The sequence below is a fragment of the Clinocottus analis genome, unplaced genomic scaffold (genome assembly GCF_023055335.1).
Source record: "Clinocottus analis isolate CAN_PGR_092001 unplaced genomic scaffold, fCliAna1.0.p SCAF_10, whole genome shotgun sequence".
Lineage (NCBI taxonomy): Eukaryota > Metazoa > Chordata > Actinopteri > Perciformes > Cottidae > Clinocottus > Clinocottus analis.
Window position 1 is genome coordinate 20,321,656 of NW_027175821.1, and position 21,468 is coordinate 20,343,123.

At 42.2% G+C, this 21,468-nt stretch overlaps 1 protein-coding gene across 1 annotated transcript; it reads right to left on the reverse strand.

Annotated features, from left to right (window-relative positions):
* Positions 1–111: 111 nt before the first annotated feature.
* On the reverse strand, positions 112–14,419 carry enpp6 (ectonucleotide pyrophosphatase/phosphodiesterase 6). Its single transcript, XM_068595338.1, has 8 exons — positions 14,132–14,419; positions 9,029–9,208; positions 5,862–5,973; positions 4,858–4,999; positions 4,575–4,754; positions 4,045–4,182; positions 3,687–3,810; positions 112–2,723 (listed from the first exon to the last, which is right to left on the reverse strand). Exons 1-8 carry the CDS (start codon positions 14,373–14,375, stop codon positions 2,518–2,520), a joined length of 1,326 nt encoding a protein of 441 aa, XP_068451439.1. The 5' UTR covers positions 14,376–14,419; the 3' UTR covers positions 112–2,517.
* Positions 14,420–21,468: the final 7,049 nt, after the last annotated feature.

A 21,468-nucleotide genomic window follows, 5' to 3' on the forward strand; every position in this document is an offset into this window, starting at 1 on the left:
TCGGTGTCAGGCTGCAGCACAAACTGTTTTCTGTTTCCAAAGGTGTATACACTTCTCACTATTAAGGCCTTTACACGAGAGATGAAAAACGAGGCAAAATACTCACGTGTGTATATTATATTTCAAAAGCTTTTATTGTGAGAGGTAAGTACAGAATAAAAAAAGGTACCAGAGAAAAAGATAAAAACAATAAAATTTTAATCGAGTCATTCATAGAAAATAGTTTGGGAGAGGCGATCAATAGGGTTGTCTATTTTTCAGTGAGAACTGAAGGTGAGTTTTTTATAGATGTCAACAGCAGTTTTTAATACTGGACTATAAACCCATTACATTACCAGATAGTCTGTTAAGGGTTGATGTAGCAGGGTGCCACAACCCACGTACACAGCAGCAAAGAGCCGATGCTACAGCAAATGGACAAAGTTTTGGCTTACCTAAGATAGAAAAAACAACCTCGCCCTGCAAAAAGACACGTCGCTATTTCCAAAGCATGCTATTCACGTTCTATTTGAGAATTTACGACCAAAACAATTGAAACTCATGCTAACTGATAATATAAATCAGTATTTTTTGTAGAAATTCTTCATATTCTTAAAGTTTATTAAAGTTCAGGTTAGCCAGGTCAGTTATACGCAGCGATGCAGCAGTAGTTGTATCTGTGGAATTTCCAACGGTAGTTAGTCACACGCCTGCGCACTTCAACAACCACACCTATTATCAGTATATTGACCTTAGAGAAGCAGACTGGCCTTGCATGTTCTAGTCTTGTGAGAAAAGATGAGAACATGATTCTCCTCCTCTTAGACAAGTTAGAGCGAATGAAATGTTAGATGTTCAAGACGGAAAACCGTATATTAAAGAGCCATCCTCCCGGTTGTTCAGGGTGTTGTTTTGGACCGTCAACCTGCGCGTTGACTGGACGACTCCCTGTTATTGCGATTGCAGCGCTTGTTACTTCACTTGTGATTAGAAAATATAAATTACGACATTGAGAGAAGTTGTCGAACTGAGTTCCTCTGGAGGCTACACCAGGCATCTAACAATTATTACACGCTAACATAACACAGTATGCTGCTGCAGCTCCCTCTATCACTTGACCACTTTATGTGGTATTCTGTGTGTTGATTTAGATCAAATGTATGGTTATATGAGCTATCTCAAACAGCTGAGCCTTTCCGCCAAATCTAACTGAATAAGCATTTGATACAAATTAACTTTCAAAAGCTTAAAGTGGTGTAATTTTGATAGATTCACAGCTATTCCTCATTTTTGAAGTGTTTGAGCACAATGATAAAATCCTGATGGACATATTTTCCAAATCAAAGCAAATTTCTTTATAAAGCACTTTTCACAAGACATGTAAGGTTCAGCTTCATCATCGTCATAAAATACAGAATTACACAATGGAATGAATGGAAAAAAGCATCTTAATTATAAACAACCACTATACAGTGAACCTATACCTAAATCTATGTCGTCTATTTATGATTTACCAAATAGTACAACTTCATTATTCCTCCTAATTCATATTCTAGTCATTACACATGTTGAACACAGGCAACATCAGCATTATGCACTTTACATTATGAACTGCCACTTTGCCATTTTTGCTCATATCACTTTTAAAAATTGGTTTTGGCGGGAGCCCTTTGAGGCTTTAGTGAGGTTTGTTCAAGTGTTTGTATAAACCCCAAATGAATCCTAAAAAAATGTATACCATAATGTGATCATTACTCTGAACAGTCAGCATAATCTGAGCAAGATTTCCCAACGATGCCTTTTCGAGTCGCCCCCAAGTTTTTCCAACTCCATGATTCAAGGCCTAAACAACAACCTACAGAGTTGGAAAATCTGAATAAAACAAAGCCTTTCCAAGGATTTTAGTCAAAAAACTGTGTCGTTCGGTTCAAATATGGAAAAGTTATCAGCTTTATGCCGAAACCTTGGATTGGGGCATGCTGGGTATTACAATTTGCATACATTTCTCCTTAAAATGCGTGGCACGTTCAAAGAAACCTCCCCCCTATATATATATATATATATCTTTGTCAAAAATGTTCTCGTTCAATTAATTGGTAGTGTAACCTAGACAGTTATGTAGTAAGAGAGCATGTGAAATTTTTATAAAGACAAGAGTAGTTTGCAACAGGAATTGCTGAAGATAACAGACTGAACAATTTGTGGTTATGCTGAACATTTAAGGTCCAACCTCAGACATCTGAAAAAGCAAGAGACATTGTGAGCTCAGGGCTCCAAAAGATCCAGAATAGAAGTCCTTTGTAAAGAGTGGTGGGCATGTAGAATTTTCTTTTCTGGTCCATTTGGGAAAATGGGATGTAGTCCTGGAAAACTTAAAGTTCTTGGTCCCTACGAATGCTCTAACTATTTCATGGTTGATTTTTTTTCAGCCAGTTTTATGTCTCATCCATTACTTTTAAATTCAATCATGTTTTTATTTTTTTTAGCATTTATTTCTAGATACAATCAGAGACTATAAACAATGAATCTTTCAATGCTTCATTCCCATAGTGCAAGCAGTATTCCGAACATTCCCATGCAGCAGAGGGTTGTGGATAGTAGTGGACCATCAGAGCCATTCAGGAAGTACTCAACCCGAGACCAGGACCCATTATTTGGCAAAGGGTTCACTCCCAACGTCCAGCACATCAGGTTGTAGATGTCCACCGCTCGAATTGGAGCAGCCCGGAAATTTTGCTTGAAGTCTGAATGAAATGAAGTAAATTAATTAGATCTACATCTTAAACTAGCATAACTGAAAATACAGAAATGTCATGTTTTCATCTTGCCAGTCCAGCGGCTTCCTCCTCTGTTTCCTTGTCCCCTTGTCTCCTATGTGTCTTTTCCCTGTCTGTCTGTCTGCAAAGGAGGCGGGTCCATTTCTTCCTCTTGTCAGCTGTTCCTGTCTGCAGGAACAGCTGACAGCGATGACCCGTGATCGTAATTCTCTTTCCCTGCTCACCCTGTTCTCTTTTTTCCTAGTGTTCTGAATTCCTACCCGTCACCTGACTTCACGCTCGCCACCAAATTCAACCCTGCCCTGCTCCTTATCTTTTCTTTTTTTGTGTAAATAAATCCCTTTATTTTTCCCTAAACCTTCCTTGACTCCTGGCACTAACAAGAAATCCTAGAAAACTGAAATGTAAGACTGGCAGAGTTGAAAGCTGAACTGCTTACCACGAAGAGACAAGGAGACATTTTTAATCGATACTTAACATCTTATGAGACATAGTAGAGCATTGGGCTATTTGAATTCATTGATTAAATAATTTCAGATGATTTATATCACTTCTCTGTAGCATACAATGTTGACCCCTAATGATTCCCTGTCCCCCCTAAAAAGACTAAAATAAATCTATTCGGTTCTCACAGAGTTAAAATTAAGTATGCAGAAGTTGAATTTTACAGTGGAATGAGGATTTAGACGTCTCCCACTGTCTTGCATTGTAGAACAATGAAAAAATAAAAGCTTAATATTTAAAATGAATAGGGCGTAGAAACAAGTAAAGCCAGAACATAATTGTCCTTAACGAGCTGAATATATTGATATTCAAATGTTTTGCAGCTTAGAGTATAGCGGGTAACAGGAGAGGTGCAGTTTGCTTTAGGACGGAATTGCGAAGGAATAATGCACAGAGTGTACTATTAAAATTAGAAATGTTTGTTACCAGGTCCTGTCGCCAAGAAAAACCCTCTCATGTCGAGGTACTCGTTGTCGTACCCATGCCAACCATTTTGCCATGCTGACGGTTTCCCAGAGTCGTTTTTCCAGTATGGGAGTTTTGCCTTGTTCTAGGGACACACAATCAAATACACACAATAAATGATTTTAACAAAAGATAGAACAAAGTGTGCAGTAAGATTTTATTGGCTGAAACCATAGCTATACACACGTGATCCTTTAGCTCCTAAATGGACCTTATGTCAACATTAAAGAGACCAAGCTGAGGTTTCTTTTAAACACACCTAAGTTTGAGTTACATTCAGTGTTACCTTAATGCATTGTGAGAGTATAAATAAAGTTACCTCAGTGATAAACCAGCCAGGATCAGCCACCAGAGTCAGGGGGGAAACAAACTTCCCTCCTTTGAAATGGAACCGCTCAGGGATCTCCTGTCTGCCATAGACATGCATGTTAGGGACCTGGGACAACGCAGCATGCACCTGGTAACACACACACACACACACGCACACGCACACACACACACACGCACACGCACACACATTAAATGAAATCATTGTAATAACTAACCCTCCACTTATCCCTCAATAACAAATTCAGCATACGTAGAAATATCTCCTTTATCAATGGACCCCTTCAAAGATTTTCAAACATATCTATAAAATAAAAAGACACGGCTGAGAACAATTGTTTTTGGGGGCGGATAAATCTGGCCGGCTGTGGCTAAATCGGTTTAATTCGGGAGGTCAGACCTCTCCAATTCCTTCCCATAATTCCAACCCTGGACCAAGCAGTCATGAAAACAACATGAGCCGTTACTGGCTGAACAAAGCCAACCGGCTCTCTTGTGAAAGGAAACAGATTGTGGCCTCACCTCTTGGTACTTGTTATCTTTGGGCCACAGACTAACTACTGGTCCTCTGTCCATCATCTTGACAATAGCTGACATGGTGATATACTTGTCTAGCTCTATGACCTTCTCCATCCACTGGATCTTTGTCATACCATGGTCTGAAAATAGCATAATGTTCAGCTGGTTCATCATGTTTTTATCCTGAAAGAATCACAAGAGACAGAAACAGATGTAAAATAAACTGCACGGCAGGAAGAGTAGTAGTAGCTATAATTGTAGTAACAATAGTGGGAACATTACTGACTTTAATTTTGCTGCTGAGTGTCTGCATAGCGAGATCCAGTCGTTGCACAGCTGTTCTGACCTGATGAGACTCTGGACCAAAGTGATGGCCCTCCACATCTATTTTCTCATAATATATTGCTGCCATGGCGGCTTCGCCTGAGCTACACACACACACACACACACACACACACACACACACACACACACACACACACACACACACACACACACACACACACACTTTTAGGTATCTGCTGCTATCATTATTGCCTATATTTGAATAGTTACATTCTTATAAAATGATTTGGTCACTGTCACATGAAAACAAACCTACACAATGTTCACCTTCGAGGCTGTGTTAGCTTTAGAACTACATAGCTTTGAGAATACCTTTCAGGATATCTTTATAAGTCAACAGTTTGTCTGATCACTTGTTGAGTTTAAAGCTATCTAGTGCTGATACTTATTGTCATCGTCACTGGGTTTCGTCTATATCCATAACTTTGCTGTGCATTGTTCAGTTCTCTCTGTTCTGCTGTCATACCATGTCTGAATAAGCCGCCAGCTCTTGATTTTTTTTATGGACATAAACTTTGCAGAGTTTAGCCTTTAGACATCATGGACTTATGGGAAATGATGTTTGTTAGGGCCACTAAACGTCTACATTTCCAACAAACAACTGCCTCAAACTGTCTTTCAAAAGAAAACTCGTCCTTACACGGCCGACTGTACAGGCTTTGAACAGGCTCTGTTCAAAGGCGGAATAAGTAATTGGCAATGTTACAACTGTTGATTTGAATGAGGTCTTGAATGATTTCTGGAACAGAACCCACTTCGCCTCTTTTTGGGGTTTAATAACTAACTAATTTGTGGCTATGTAAGTTCTTGCTTTTGCTGCTTTTTCCAGCTCAAAATATCACTTTTTCTTTTAGTGTCGTGGCAGTCGAGATTCAAGTTTCAAGTTGTTTTCCATGTAAGGGTTAAAAGTAAGCCATGGATCACAGGGCGTCATCGAATTCTTACCTCAAGGCATTAAGAGCATTCACTATTGACTCTGTGAGGTTTTTCTCTGATGGGTTGTAGACATATTCCTCACAGAATGACGGACGGACACTCAGAATCTCCACTTCACAGCCTGGAGACAAACAAAGAGATTGCTGCAATTTTTTACTTTATCATTGGGCATTTGTGCTCAGGCTGCTGATAAATCTTCATCTTGTAAATAAATAGAACAAGCACAATATATACGAGAGGACTTTGAACTTCAACAGCATACTCCTTTTGTTGTGGCTGACAGTGGGACCAAGCTGTAGTGTCGGGGTATTCAACTAATGTTCAACAAGGTCCAGTTTGAGAAAACGTCCTCATGCTAAGGTCTGTCCAATAATGTCCAACTTGCGCTATGATTTATATTGAAGTAGCCAGTAGTTAAAACACTGACTGTCAAATCAAATGAAGATAAAAAGAAATAATATCTCAACAGTATTTATTAACAGTTTTCAAATTTAACTAGATGATTTATAAATACTCTCACAAAAAATACATATTCTTCATGCATTTCAATTATAATAAGAGCTGGATTTATCAATGGAAAGAAATTCATCACTTTAAGGTTTTACAAAAAAAACAACTTAAAATAAAAGACTCATTTTTGTACTTTTTTGTACCGGGGACCGGGGGTCGGTGACCCGCGGCTCTAGAGCTGCGTGCGCCTCTTTAGCGCCGCCCTAGTGGCTCCCTAGAGCTTTTTCAAAAATGGATGAAAATGGATGGGGGGGGGGGAAATATATCTTTTTTGTTTTAATATGGTTTCTGTCGGAGGAGAAACATTCTTAACGTTTTCAAATGCTGTAAAATGAGTAGAAAAATATAAAATTTCTGTCAATGAAGATTTGCGTCATAGCCTGCGACACGTTTCTTTCAGCTTGGCACGATGCCAGGCTGGTGGCTGTTGCAAACAAACCTGCGGATGTGTGATGGGCCATTTATCTCAAAGGGAAAAAGAGAAAGTTAGCTAAGGAGAACAGAGGATTCAACAGTTCTTGGACCGAATCATTTGCTTTCATTGCCAATGCGGAAGGATTGCCTGCATGCTAGCTTTGTAATGAGAAGATGATCCGAGTGTCTGTTGGGTTCACTGCAGTGGTTCACTGGACTAGATGGAGTTTATTTCCCCATTTTGGCTTGTTGAAGGAAAATGTTTTAGAGAATCATGTTGTCACGGCCATATACATACATATAAGTGAATGTTTTATCCACATGAGGTAATATCAAATCCAATGAGTCGTCCCAGCAACGGCTACAACAACACATAAGCACACACACAGGTTCCTAATGTTCCTGTGCACAGTACATATTTTTGGCAGAAGCCAGGCCTTTCTAAGAGTTTGTGAAGCACACGACCCTTTAGAACGTTCTGTAAGGAAGAACACGTTGTTGTCAAGTCCAGTCAGAATAACAGGATGGAGCCATATCACGACCTGTACACTTCCACTGGTGAAGAGTTCAGGTGTTTCAAAGCAGTCACTGTGACCTGGGGCACGTCCAAGTTCTAGCCAAAAGGGAGGTTTCAAGCGGGAAACCGGAGTATGGGCCACAGGCCAGCATAACATCGCAAGCAGACACCATTGTCTAAGAACTAATTGGGGGACTTGGTCAATAACAAATGATGAGAACTATGTGATATGAGAAGAAAGGTGGGACCTTTGATGCTCATGAAATCATGTATGTTACCAAATGGTTTGGCGTTTGCAAGTTAGTTGGTTCTGACGGTTGAGTGATCTAGCTCGCCATCAGGGGGAATCCGGAGCCAACCCAGTTTTATTTGTATACCTGTTGGTGTTATGAATAAAGTTGACGTGGAGTAAGAAAACCTTCATCCAGTCTCTGGTTTCGGTCTGTGCGTCGTGGAATCACGGAGTGCCATCTGATCGAGTATTTTGTGGGATCTCAAGTCAGATTCAAACCACAGGACTTGTAGCAGTAAGAGGGATTGGGACACATTTGCCTGCAAGGGACCATCTTTTTAACCACAACAGGCTGCATTCACAAACAACCCAACTTAGAGAAGACCGGACCCGGTGCGACGCGGGCCGTTACGGGCCCGGACCCCGGTGTGACGCGGTTCGTTACCGGCACCTTCGGCCCCGTTACCGCCTCACACCGCCCCTTTTCTTTTCCTCCGCAAAGTTTAGAAATTCAAATATGCTTAAATTCAGTGGGAAAGCAAGAAACAATAACACAAACACACGATTATAAACGTATTTGTAATGAACAATGAAACTAAAATATGTGTATACGTATACGTGTTTTACACATATTTTAGTATGTCAATCACAGACGTATAATCAACGTATTTGTAAAACGTCAAAGACAGACGTAATCAGGGAGAAAATACATTTCTAGTCAACGTAAGTGAAGATGCGTATTCTGGGGGAACGTAATTTGTAGAAGACAGGATGCGCTGCAGGAAAAAAAAAATTTAACCATGAATGCTCATTATGTATTTGTAGCCTACTTAGTCATTTTGATAGTAGGCTAATATAGACACTTATGCTGTGTTCACACCGAACGCGTCAAGATTTCGACGCGCGTCGAGATTTCATGTAAAGTCAATGCACAGCCGCGTCGAAGCTGCGGTGACGCTTATTTTCCAGCGGGCAGCGCATCAGACGCGTAGAAGCAGCACGAACAGCCCGCAGGTCGCGGAGCGAACTCGGGTTGACGCGCAAGTTGAAATTTCCCAACTGCGGCAGCAAAAACGCGTGAGTCATAGTTGCGTCCGCCAATCAGCGTTGAGATGGTCCGCTCGTCACCGCCGTCCTGCAGGTGCTGAATCAAACTGCTGCCGGTCACCCGGAAGGAGCTAATAGCGGCTTCATTCAGGCTGTTGTGGGACTACGGAGACTATTATGACCCCAGACACCATGGAGATGATGTTCACACGTTCTGGTGACTTCCACAACAAGTATAAAGCAGACCTCATTTTCACCTGCTGGAGACAGCTGATTAAAGGTTCATTATTAAACATCCCTGCTGTGAAAATAATGCAGGACTTTACACAGGCTGTGGAGAGAGCTTCATTGATGAAAATAGAAAAGGATCTGTTCTGTCAGAAGAGCATGTAATATACAACATAGAAATGAAGACAGCTTCAGTCGAGTGTTCATCTTAACAATGGACGTGCTCACCAGGCCAGTAGTACATGAAAACCTTCTTTCCCAGTTTCTGCATGGTGACCCATAAGGGCTCTGATCCATCCCACCAAAGAGGCAACCGGCTGTCAAGGTTGGTCCCAATCAGAAACTCCTTCTCGGAGGCTTCATCCCACATGTAGTTTCCAGTCATCTGATGAACGTTACAGTGACGACCTGACAAAAATCAACAAAAATCATTTGAAAGAGCATAGTTTGAGTATCCAAAGCCTGATCGTAATTCTGTGCCAAAGAGTTCCATCAGTTATCCACACTTGACCATGAAACACAGTGTATTTTTTATATACTATTCCATCCACAGAAATGAAAATAAATGCACGTAAGTGTTTTTAAAGTTTCTTCAAACCCAATGGTCTTGAAGCTGCCACAGACACAGGAAGTGAAGACAGAAAGTATTAGGAGACGGACTGACGTGTTATTAGTTTTAATCTGAAGCAAATTTAGTCAATTTAGGCTAAAGCAAGAAAAAGTCAGAATCAAGCAATACTGACTGCCACGGGACGGATAGGGAAGGTGTCAATGTGTGTGTGTGTGTGTGTGTGTGTGTGTGTGTGTGTGTGTCCTGCCAGTGATTCTTTCAACAAGAGAATGTGCTCAGTCAAAACACACATCAGCACATTGCCAGGGGGCAGGCTCCAAAACTCACATCCCATTGGCCAGGAGGGTCTTTTGTTTATAAAGCTTAGTAAGATGGAGGACTCCAACTCAAAGGCATCAGTGCAAATGCATCAGTCACACACACACAAACACGCACACACACACACACACACACACACACACACACACACTCACACACACACACACACACACACACACATGTATCATATTGTTCTACTTTGGGTGAAACTTATATTGCTAAATTCTTAAAACACAGAGAGACAGTTCATTCTGACATCTCGCCTGCTCGACAGGGTCAGATAACAAAGTGTAACATGTTATCTGTTTTATGGCCTGTATTCTGTACTTTCTTTTCCTTCTCACGCTTTCTCCCAGGGCCTGCAAACAGGTGTGGGGGCGAATATGACTAATGTGTATACGACTTTCTTACACTTTTTTAAATGTATCAGCCTTCCGAGCAATCTGTGGTGAAAGAGCTCTGTTTATTCAATTGAATATTCCAAGTATCTGTTCAATAAATGCTAAAAGTCATTTAAGTGTTTCAATCTCTAAAGGAGATTGAAAGGGTTCATTTTCACAGCTCTGGCTCAACTGTGGATGAGACTTAAAGAATGCTTCTACATCAGTGGTGTAGAAATGGTTTGGTAACATGAACCTACACAACTTACTCATAGTCATTATAGTTATGAGTTACGTTTTGCCCAAAGACTTTGTGTAACACTGCTGTTTTGTCCTTTCCCCCAAGCTCCAGTGTTATCACAATACTTACATTTTAAACTTTGATAAAGTACCTTGAAAAACATTAGAATTCAATTCCAATTTAAGATTCAAAAGATACATGTGAGTGTGTCAACTCAATGTCGGAAAGAAGAGAATATAGAGAAATATAACCTATATAAGACAAATCTATGTCTGACTTGCGGTTGTCTCAACTTGAATCTCCCTCAACTCCTTGTGCAGAAAAGCAGAGACAGGAGCACTAGCTACGGCCAGGCACATGACATCTTGGCACCAGACGAGGCCTCTGACCCACTTACAACATCTTGGCCTTGTCTGAACGGAGATGTACGCCCGTAGAAAGGAGAAACGACATGATGTGCTGCAGGATGGCAGTTCAGCTTGTGTGAAGCATATATACTCAAACTTTGACAATAAGTAGTGACTTCCTGTCTGCTCTCTGCAGGTAAAGAACACTGGGCTAGTAGTAGGCTGCTATTTTAGTCCATGTATGTCAGAACTGAAACAGCTGAGCCACTCATGATGCAACATAACAATGAATCACAAAATTGAAATAAGGTTCAGACCCAAACGATTAACAAGCCTCAGTTATAAAAAAATCGAAGCATAAAACAGAGTCATAACCAATCAGATTGGTGCGTGTAGAAATGTGTGTGGTCCTCAGCCTGGTGTCATTTGTATGTGATTTAAATCAAAGTAAACACAGCTGATGCATATTGGCAAAGTTTTATCAATCTCAAACATCTGTCTTGCTGGCTGCTGTGGTTAATGAACTGCGCTGAAGGTTTTGTTTTTATGGAATGAAGCAGCAACAGATTCTATAATATAACTATATAATGAAGACTGATGTTCTTACAATACATTATGTTTCATTTTAAAGTTGAATTAAAATAGTTTATTTACATTTTTAATTTCCCTATAAGATTTGTACATTTGAGTATTGAGTTGTAAATGTTCTCAAGTGGACATTAAGAGCAATTATATGGCATCAATCAATGAATATCTATGTATAGATATATTGGAGTTGATCTGCTTGAGCAGAGAAATAAGTCTCTCTCTGCTTCTGTGTGTTGTCATCACCACCTTCCCAACCCTCCTATTTCCCCAGAGGTAAACACTGGTAGCTCGGGCTGGGCGGTATACCAGTTGAACTTGTCAAATTTCCATACGGTATAAATTTTTCATATTCTGGGATACCGGTAACAACTGTTGTCGCTTTTCGTCAGGCAGCAAAATACAGTCCATTGCTCACTGTTGAGGGCGCAGCTGTCTGCGCTTTGTGTCTTACGCGTATTGAGATGGAGACATGGTTATAACTTTATAACAACAATTAATAACCCACAACGAACGCTCTTTAACAGGGTAAAATACCATGACACAACAGTTTGTGAGACATAAACAATTTGTAACACCAATAATTGTACTCATCCAGGGGTAGTATTAACCTTGTCCAATATCCATGAATGTTGTCCCTCCAACCCTCACATGAGTTCCTGGATCTTATCAAGTCTATTCGATCTCTCAGGCAAAACCAGATTGTTAAAAGTGCCACACATTCCAAAGGCCACAATCGAGCTTTGGTCCTCAGCAGTGGTTTTTCCCCTTAAATGTGAAGCTCAGATCATGAAGTGTCTTCTCCTCCCAGTAAAAAGCCATGTGCCAAAGTCCTGCCACGTGTTCTTCATGCTGATTCTGGCAATAAATTCTGTGAATCATCCTCCAGTAGCTTAATCACAAATGTGTATGCAGTTACAGTGTTCTAAGGCCTTGGCTAATTTTTAGGTTTTTTTTTTTAAATTGTAAAGAAAAAAACATATTCTTTCTCCATGACTCAATTTGCACACTGAGGCCCCCAAGAGACAATGCTGGAAAGCTCAACGTTTAAGGAAGGCTGAGAGGTTTCTACTATCCCATCACCCAAAAAAATCAGAAAAATCTCATCCATATCCCGACCATAAGTACTGCCCCCCCCCCCCCCCCCCTCAACGCCCCCAAGGGATGTGTGCTCTCCCCACTGCTCTTCTCTCTCTCTACACCAACAACTGCACCTTAGGAGACCCATCTGTTAAACTCCTGAAGTTCGCAGGGGTTTAACAGACGGTTAAACGGAACGGTGACAAGTCTGCGCACAGACGGGAAGTTGAACAGCTGATCCACCTGGAGCTGAACAAGCTCAAGATGGTAGCGATGACAGTGGACTTCAGGAGAATCCCTAAGCTGGCAAAATCCTTTCATAAAGGGAGGGCGCAAAGGAGCTCCCCGCACGCACAAATGAGCCCTGTAATTTACTTTGACAAGCGCTTTTACGTCACTCCGCGAGACGCCCCCAAACACTAAATACACAATAGCACTGTTTCTGTGGTGGAATCCCTCAGGTTTCTGGGATCCACAAACTCACAGGACCTGAAGTGGGCCTCCAACATCAACACCATCTGCAAGAAGGCCCAGCAGAGGCTGTACTTCGTGCGCCAGCTCAGGAAATACAACTTGCCTCAGAAGCTGCTCATCCTGCTTTACTCTGCCATCATCCAGTCAGTCCTCTGTTCTTCCATCACCGTGTGGTTTAGATCGGCCACCAAACAAGACAGAGCTAGACTGCAACGGATCATCACGTCTGCAGAAAGAACTATTGGTTCCAGCCTGCCCTCCATCCTGGACTTGCACACCTCCAGAGTGAGGAAGTGGGCTGGAAAGATCACTGCAGACCCTCACACCCTGGACACAAGCTGTTCCAACAAACAGTCAGCTTCTTCCCACTGGCCGTCACTCTGATGAACAGTGTAATCAGTCACCTACATCTGCACCATTTGCACTTTTTGGATTACTGTTGTCTTTAATGATTTTTTTTTGTCTTTTAAAAAAAAATCTTTTTTATTGTATATTGTGTATAAATAAATAGAACGAAGTGAAACCGGAGAAAAAATTCCATATATGTGTAAACATACATGAGAGGTAGAGAGATAGATCGGTTACATCGATTCGAATAACTGGCTTAGTCCGACTAAAATCGAATTATCCAGTTCATGTAAACACCTTTATTCGAATAACTGCGGTCCGACTACGATCCGATTAACACCCCTGGATAACTCGATTCGATTCGATTGATAATTCGAATAACGCTGCATGTAAACGCTGAATCGGATCGGAATTGGACAATGCGTTTGTGCGCATGCTCAAGATCCCGCCGCCTCCTCCCTCCCTCCCTCCCAGGTCGTGACCCGGAAGTCGAAAGAGACGATAAGTTGTCACGGCCGGCAGAAACAAACAAACGTAAAAGTCGGGTTACGAGACGAAGGTACCTTCGGTGGGTGTCTCCGCTAGCTCCCTGCTGTAGCCAGCTAGCGCTGCTGCTAGCTCCCCGACAACCACCGAAGATAGCGGGGTTCTCTCCATTATGAAGAGTGAAGAGGTCAAGCGGAGATGGCTGTATCACCACTACATGTAATGAAAACAGCGCCACCCAGCGTATCGGATATGACATGCATTCGGCCAATGATTCGATTTATTCACTGCCATGTATATTCGGATAACAGCAGTTGCCCCGAAAGAGAGCATAGTCCGACTAAAGCAAGATTCGAATTAATGCCAGTATGTAAACGCACTGCTAGAGAGAGAGATAGATAGATAGAGAGAGAGAGAGAGAGAGAGAGAGAGAGAGAGAGAGAGAGAGGGAGAGGGAGGGAGGGAAGGAGGAATGGATGGATGGATGGATGGATGGATTACCTGTCATTAATGAGTAGTAATTGGGGTAAGATAAACTCGGGAAGTCCGGGGTCATGTAGTCCACCTTCACCCCCTTGCCCACGAGTTGGCGGAATCCGGGCAGAGCCTGCAGGTCGTCCATGTAGTCATAGCGGAACCCGTCGATGAGGAACACGAGCAGCGGGCGGGCAGCGAGACACTGCTGTCCCGCCTCGAGCAGCAGCAGCAGCCGCAGGCAGAGAGCGACGGTGTGTCTCGGACACATGCTGCTCTGCTTCGCTCTGGAAATGATCGTCCAGCTGAGAGGGTGTGAAGTCCCGGTCCCCCCGCGGTGGGCGGGGCTACAGGCCGGCCGCAACCACAAGCACTGTTGCCCCCAGACGACCCTACACTGTAAAATCCGATTAGTTAACCTTACTTTTTTTTTTAAAAAGATCGCAAAACCGATTGCCTTAAAAAAAAATCAAGTAAAGGAACTTGTTACAGGCAAGTAAAGTTGACTATGTATTGTGTGCTGTACTAACATGTTTATTTAGTGTAGTATATTTACACTTGAGTTGAAGTAACTAACACTAATGAGTAAGGAGTAACTTTACTCAAGATGTACTTTTGAGGAGAATAGCCTTCTTCAAATTACTATTTCAAACAACTAAATTATTTCAAGAGAAATATGCTTTGTGTGGATTCCAAACAACACATTAGGGCTGTGCAGTATACCAGGTCAACAGGTCCACATCTCAGGAACTTTTCTTATACAGCCAGGTATGGAAACAGTAGTCCGAGCTACTTATGTATCAGGGTTATAACGATAGTCATGATTTTAACTTCATAACAACAATTAATAATCCACAACTAACGTTCTTTAATAGGGTAAAACACCACGACACAACAGTTTGTGACACATAAACAATTTATAAGACTAATAATTGTACATTTATAATATTATAACATGCATTGCACGTTTCAACACAACCTTGTAACGTCTCTTTTGCAGAAAGCTCGGTCATGCAGCATTCACTTGCAACTCAGACTTTCCCGGTGCTCAATGTTGCATTTGTCAACTTTCATTATGCGACACAATTAAATTAGTTTTCAGGTGACTTGACTAGCTTGGGGGGATGAGCTGTTGTACTGTACCCAAAGGGTAGCCTGTTCGGCCCCTGGTATCCCCATAGTTCACATGTTGAAGTGTCTTCCAGCAGAAGTAAGAAGTGCTAAACATTTTTACACAGTCTCTTGAGCGTGCATGGACTGAATGTTGGCTTCTGCACATGCTCAGACCCCAGTTGTTATTTGTTACTTGGGTGTATCAAGTTAGCTTTACTCAAAACAATTAGTAAATTGGTTGTTTTTGACCTGCATGTAACTGTTACTTGGTAAAAACTTGTAAGAACTGATATTTATTTGATATCACACCTTATAAAGTTGTATATAGTCATATCAAAGTGTCCTTGAGCAAGACACTGGGTGCATCCCAAGGGTTAGCTTCTGTAATGTCACAAGATTTATTTCCATCCAGTGTTGCATTAATTTCTCATCAAGCTCTTGTATTGATGATGGAAGAGTCTGACCGCTGCACAAAGCCTTCTCCAGCACATCCCAAAGATTCTCAATGGGGTTAAGGTCTGGACTCTGTGGTGGCCAATCCATGTGTGAAAATGATGTCTTATGCTCCCTGAACCACTCTTTCACAATTTGAGCGCGATGAATCCTGGCATTGCCATCTTGAATATGCCCGTGCCATCAGGGAAGAAAAAAATCCATTGATGGAATAACCTGGTCATTCACTATATTCAGAAAGTCAGCTGACTTTATTCTTTGAGCGCATAGTATTGCTGAAGCTAGACCTGACCAACTGCAGCAACCCCAGATGACAGCACTGCCCCACAGGCTTGTACAGTAGGCACTAAGCATGATGGGTGCATTGCTTCATCTGCCTCTCTTCTTACCCTGATGCGTCCATCACTCTGGAACAGGGTAAATCTGGACTCATCAGACCACATGACCTTTCATAGCTCCAGAGTCCAATCTTTATGCTCCCGAGCAAATTGAAGCCTTTTTTCTGGTTAGCCTCACTGATTAGTGGTTTTCTTAAGGCTCCACAACTGTCCAGTCCCAATCACTTGATTTCCCGTGGTATTGTGTGTGTGGAAATGCTCTTACTTTCACTATGAAACATAGCGCTGAGTTCTACTGTTTTTCTTCTTCGCCAATCACGATCATTCAGGATTTTTTTCCGGCCACATTTCTTCCTCGAGGACGATGGGTCCCCACTATCCTTCCAGTTTTAATAATGCGTTGGACAGTTCTTAACCCAATTTTAGTTGTTTCTGCAATCTCCTTAGATGTTTTCTCTGCTTGATCTTTTCCACGACCGTGGGACGTGTCTTTCAACATGGTTGTGTAAGAAATGAGAAGCAACTCATTGCACCATTGGGGTTAAATAACTTGTTGCCAGCTGAAAGATAATTGCCCATGCAGTCATTATCCAATAGGAGGCTCGTACCTATTTGCTTAGTTAAATCCAGGTGGCAACTTTTTTTTTTGTCCAGGCAGTGTATATGAGGCACATCGTTAGTGGGATAACGTATTTAATTCAGCATGTTTGAAACTAAAGAGAGATAGTTTAGTACAGTGGTTCTCAAACTTTTTCTGTCAAGCCCCACTTTGGAGGAAGAAAAATCCCTTGGTTTTCACTTTCAAACACCCTTCGTTCATTTCTATTCCAACCTTGTTAATAAAGTAAAACCAACCTGGTTGTTTAAATCGTCTGCATGACGCAACACTGTAAGAACACAGACAAAGTATTTAAGATGATTTTGAGTGTGATCTTTATCGACTATGGAAGAAATTAACACTAGTTCTGCTTTATACTTGTTGTGGAAGTCACAATAACGTGGGAACATCAAATGCCCTCGTGTTTGGGTTCATAACATCATCCGTAACCACATAACTGTGAATTTCACCAACTCCGCCAGGAAACTGCGTCTAACTTATCGTTACGTTACCGTTTTCGCCGTCCACCATGGAAATAACCACTAGTTATATTATATTATATTACTAGTAATATTATCCGTAGTCCCACAACAGCGTCTGAATGACGGCTGCTATCAGGACGGCGGTGATGACGGGCGGAGCTTCTCAGCGCTGATTGGCCGACGCAACTCAGCGTCACGTGATTTTTTTTCGCCAGAGTTGAAAACACTCTGTTTGCCTCGCGTCAAACGCGTCATTTGTGCTGCCCGGTGGAAAATTTGCGTCTTTGCAACCTATCACGCCTGTGCATTGACTTTGCATGTAATCTACTGGCGCGAATGATTCGCGTGGCCTTTGGAGTGAACACGGCATGAGGAGGTCATTATTTAACTATTCGACTGCACCTAGAGACTTGGGATGCACCCACTGAACCCCCACTTGCTTCATAGCAGCCCACTGCACTAGAATACTAAGTATGGTTTAATGCAATAACTTATTATTTAAATAAGACCAGAGGAAACATTGGTAACCTGTTAAACCGATGGCCAGAGGAAACAACCAATAACCCAGACCCTGTTGTCGTCGCACACTCTAAAACCAAGCATGTGAGAAAAGACAGAAAAACTGTGACTGGCAGGCAGGGTATCCTTTCAACACATCCAAGTGATATGATGGTTGTTATCCACAGTGGTTCTTTTGATATTCTGCAACGAAAACTGTCTGTGAGATCCTGAAAAAAGACTTTTGCTTTAATTTCAGGCCACGGTTCAGCTCTTTGAGCAGACTCCCACGGGCAGGAATGGTGGCTCGCGCAGGGAGACAGCCCATGTCTACCTCCCACCTGATCCTCTGCTCATCTGAGGCATTCAGAGAATGTCTCTGTCCTAATCAACAAAGCCTCAATTGGTATCAGTAGATATGATGCTATCATCATGAATGCACCCTAAATATTCATACCAACACAAAAAGGGAAACAAGCTTGTGAATGTAGAGGACAGCCCACATGTGCCTACATGTAAATGAGTCCACTGATCAGTGTGGTAACATTCTTGAGCTCATAATAACAACAGGGTTAAGTATCAGTGTTACTATTTCTGACCGTCACTGTGCTGGATGATGATAGTTTAATCTCAAAAGAGACTAAAATGGATCCTTTGCTTCAGTGATGATAGTGCCTGTCACACCCATTGTTTTTGCAACACCCATTGTTTTTGCAACACCCAAGTAGCGATTTTATCCAATTTGTATTTCAAAAAACTAATTTTATCAAGTGGCCGAAATGAGTTCTGTAGGGAGGTCGGGCTAAGGCTTAGAGATAGGGTAAGGAGCTCGGACATCAGGACGCCTCCCTTTATAGGTTTTTCGGGCACGTCCAACTTTTTTTCCACTGTTGCTGAGTTATAGTTCCCATCCAATTTGAAGGACGAGTGACATGAGTAATCCGTATAATTAGTTTCTTTACTCTGGAACTTGTGAAGAATGACAAGTATGGAGTATGAATGACGAATATGGCCCACGTTGCATGTAAGCACAGGCAATGTCGGTTGCGACTGTTGACCATGGTAGGTCAGGCACTGGGTGTCGCTTGAGTGGCTCCTTTTGTTGGTGAGGTTTTGTACTGTTGCACACTGGACACGTAGTTGTTTCTTTTTCACTGTCGTCAGTGATTGTGGGCCAGAACACTATTCCACACGCTCTGCTTTTAGTGGATTCTGAGCCTGGTCGGTCTCTGTGGAGAATGGTGATGTAGTCCTTTTGCAAAGACTAGGAAATGACTGTCTTTGGGCCTTTCATAATGACACCATCTTCAACTGCCAGTTTATCTCTGCAGGGAAGTACTGGCGGATCTCTGGAGGTAACTAAATTGGTTTAGAAATCCAGCCCTTTGATATGACACCACTCAGTTTCTGTAGAACTGGATCTAAAGGAGTGTGTTCCCTCAATTCAGTAAGCCTGGAGGATGAGATGTGTCGGACTGACATGATCTCATAGTCACCTGTCTCGTTGTGCTGCTCTGATGTTGTTCTGGGGGCACGTGACAGGGTATCAGCGATGTACATCTGTGAGCCTTTTTTGTAGACAATGTTGAAGTTGTACTTTTGCAGTCTCAGCATCATGCGTTGCAACCTGGCTGGAGCCGAGTGTATGGGCTTGTTGAGTGTTGTGACTAATGGCTGATGATCAGTCTCAATCTGGATCTGCTTTCCATAGATGAAATCATTGAATTTGGAACATGCAAAAACAACTGCTAACAGTTCCTTTTCAATTTGCGCATAGCGCATCTCTGTCTGTGTCAATGTCAGGGACGAGTAAGCAATCGAAGCATTCGAAGACATGCTGCTCCGAGGCATCACAGGTGAATGTGATGGGTTTCTTGACATTGTCGTAGCGCAGTGTGGGTGGAATGGATAAGCGCTGTTTCAAAGCATCAAATGCCTCCTGGTGATGTTTCAGCCAGCACTACTGAATGTCTTTGCATGTGAGCTCACGCAGAGGGGCGGAGATCTCGTTGAAGTTAGGAATGAATTTTCCTAAATAGTTGATCATACCTAAGAAACGCTGAAAGGCTGTGACGTTTTCTGGTATGGACATCTCACTGATCGCCTTTGTGGGGTCTGGCTTTAATCCTTCACCTGTGAACACATGTCCAACATAACCGACTTCTCTATGTCTAAATTTGCACTTTGAGGGGTTAAACCTAAGGTTCACTTTCCTTGCACAATCTAGCACTTTCCTGAGGTCTTGTTCATGCTCTTTGTCATCTTTTGACAACATGAAACGATCTGCTCCATCGCGCGCTGGAACACCTCACTGGATGAGTTGATTCCGTATGGCACTCAAAAAGTGGAATCTGCCAAATGGAAAGCTGAAAGTCGTTAACATGAATGACTTGTGATCAAGTGAGATCTGCCAAAATGAGCATTTTGCGATGAAGACAGAGGAGTCTGTGTGAATTGGGCATTTGTGCAGCTACTTCCTCTACGGTACGCATAGGATGGTGTAGACATTTCAGGGCTTTATGTAGATGCCTTGGATTAATGCACAGTCTGATGTCATCTGAGTTTTTCTTGTGAGTGGCGAGCATAGACGAAACCCATTCAGTGGGGTCTGTGACAGGGGTGATCACACCTAAGTTGACCATCCGGGTCAGTTTTGCTTTGACCTTATCTTGCATTGGCACTAGTATTTCGCGTGCAGGTTTTACCATGGGATGGACCTCGGCGTCAAGCTTCATGAAGGTTGCCAAGTTTGTCTTTAAAGAGGTCGGCATACTCTGTAAACATCTGGCGTGAGAAACTTGTTTCCTCGCTGATGCCTATCTAAAGAACTTTTTTATTCAAAGTGATTAAGCTTAAGTGTAGACAGTCTGGTAGGCCAAGGAGAGGTTGTACGTTTCGTTTTACTATGTAGAATTGCAAAGTGTATGTTCTACCTGCAGAGTGGCACGAAAATAGGGCTATTCCAGCTCTGTGGATTTCCTCACCCCATAATCTACCAGTTTAGTACCCGGTGATGACTGGAGTTTTTCATGTTGTCTCACTTGTGCAAAAAGATCAGCTGCCATAACGTTACATTTAGCGCCAGTATCGACTTTGAATTCTACAGGGGTTCCATTAATGTGCACAGTGGAGAACATGTCACTCCTATGCATCAGGTGGGAGTCAACAGCATCAACAGTTCCACTTGCCACACTAACTCCATCCACAAAGTACAGTTCTTCATCACTGCTAGAGGCCTGCACAGTTTAAACCTGATTGACATATCTCTTTTTGTAGCCTTGTGTTTGTGATGATTTACAGCATTTCTGGAAATGATTCCATTTTTCGCACTTGTGACATTGCTGACAATAAGCAGGGCATTTCTCTCTTCTAGCCTCATGCTTGTTTCCACAATTGTTGCAGTTAAAAATGTTGAATGTGCGGAACGCTGGTCTGAATGTGATTGTGATGCACGTTGTTCTATGCCTGATTTTAGCCTCTGTGGCTCTCTTTTTCTGACTGTGTGTTGTAAACTGTCCACTTTGGCGAGCGTTTGCTTTGGAGCTTCAAGGGCTTTTGTGTGTTGCTCGGTCTGTTCATATATTTGGGACACTTCAATGGCTTTGGTTGAAGTAAACTCATTGTCACGCAGAAGTTGCTTTCTCATGCTATCATTCATTATGCCACACACCACTGTGTCTCTGTTCTCTTTCAATGGCTTTTCGAACTAGCTAAGTTTAAAAGTATGAAAGCTGGAGTTCGAGCATCCTTATCGTTGTGAGCAGCTGCAATAAATATTTTTTCAGCTATGTTTCCATCAAATACCAGCTGTTTTGGTCCACAGAATCCTTCAGCCATGGTCGTTGTCGTTGGAAATTAACCTTTGCTACGTCACGTGCAGCG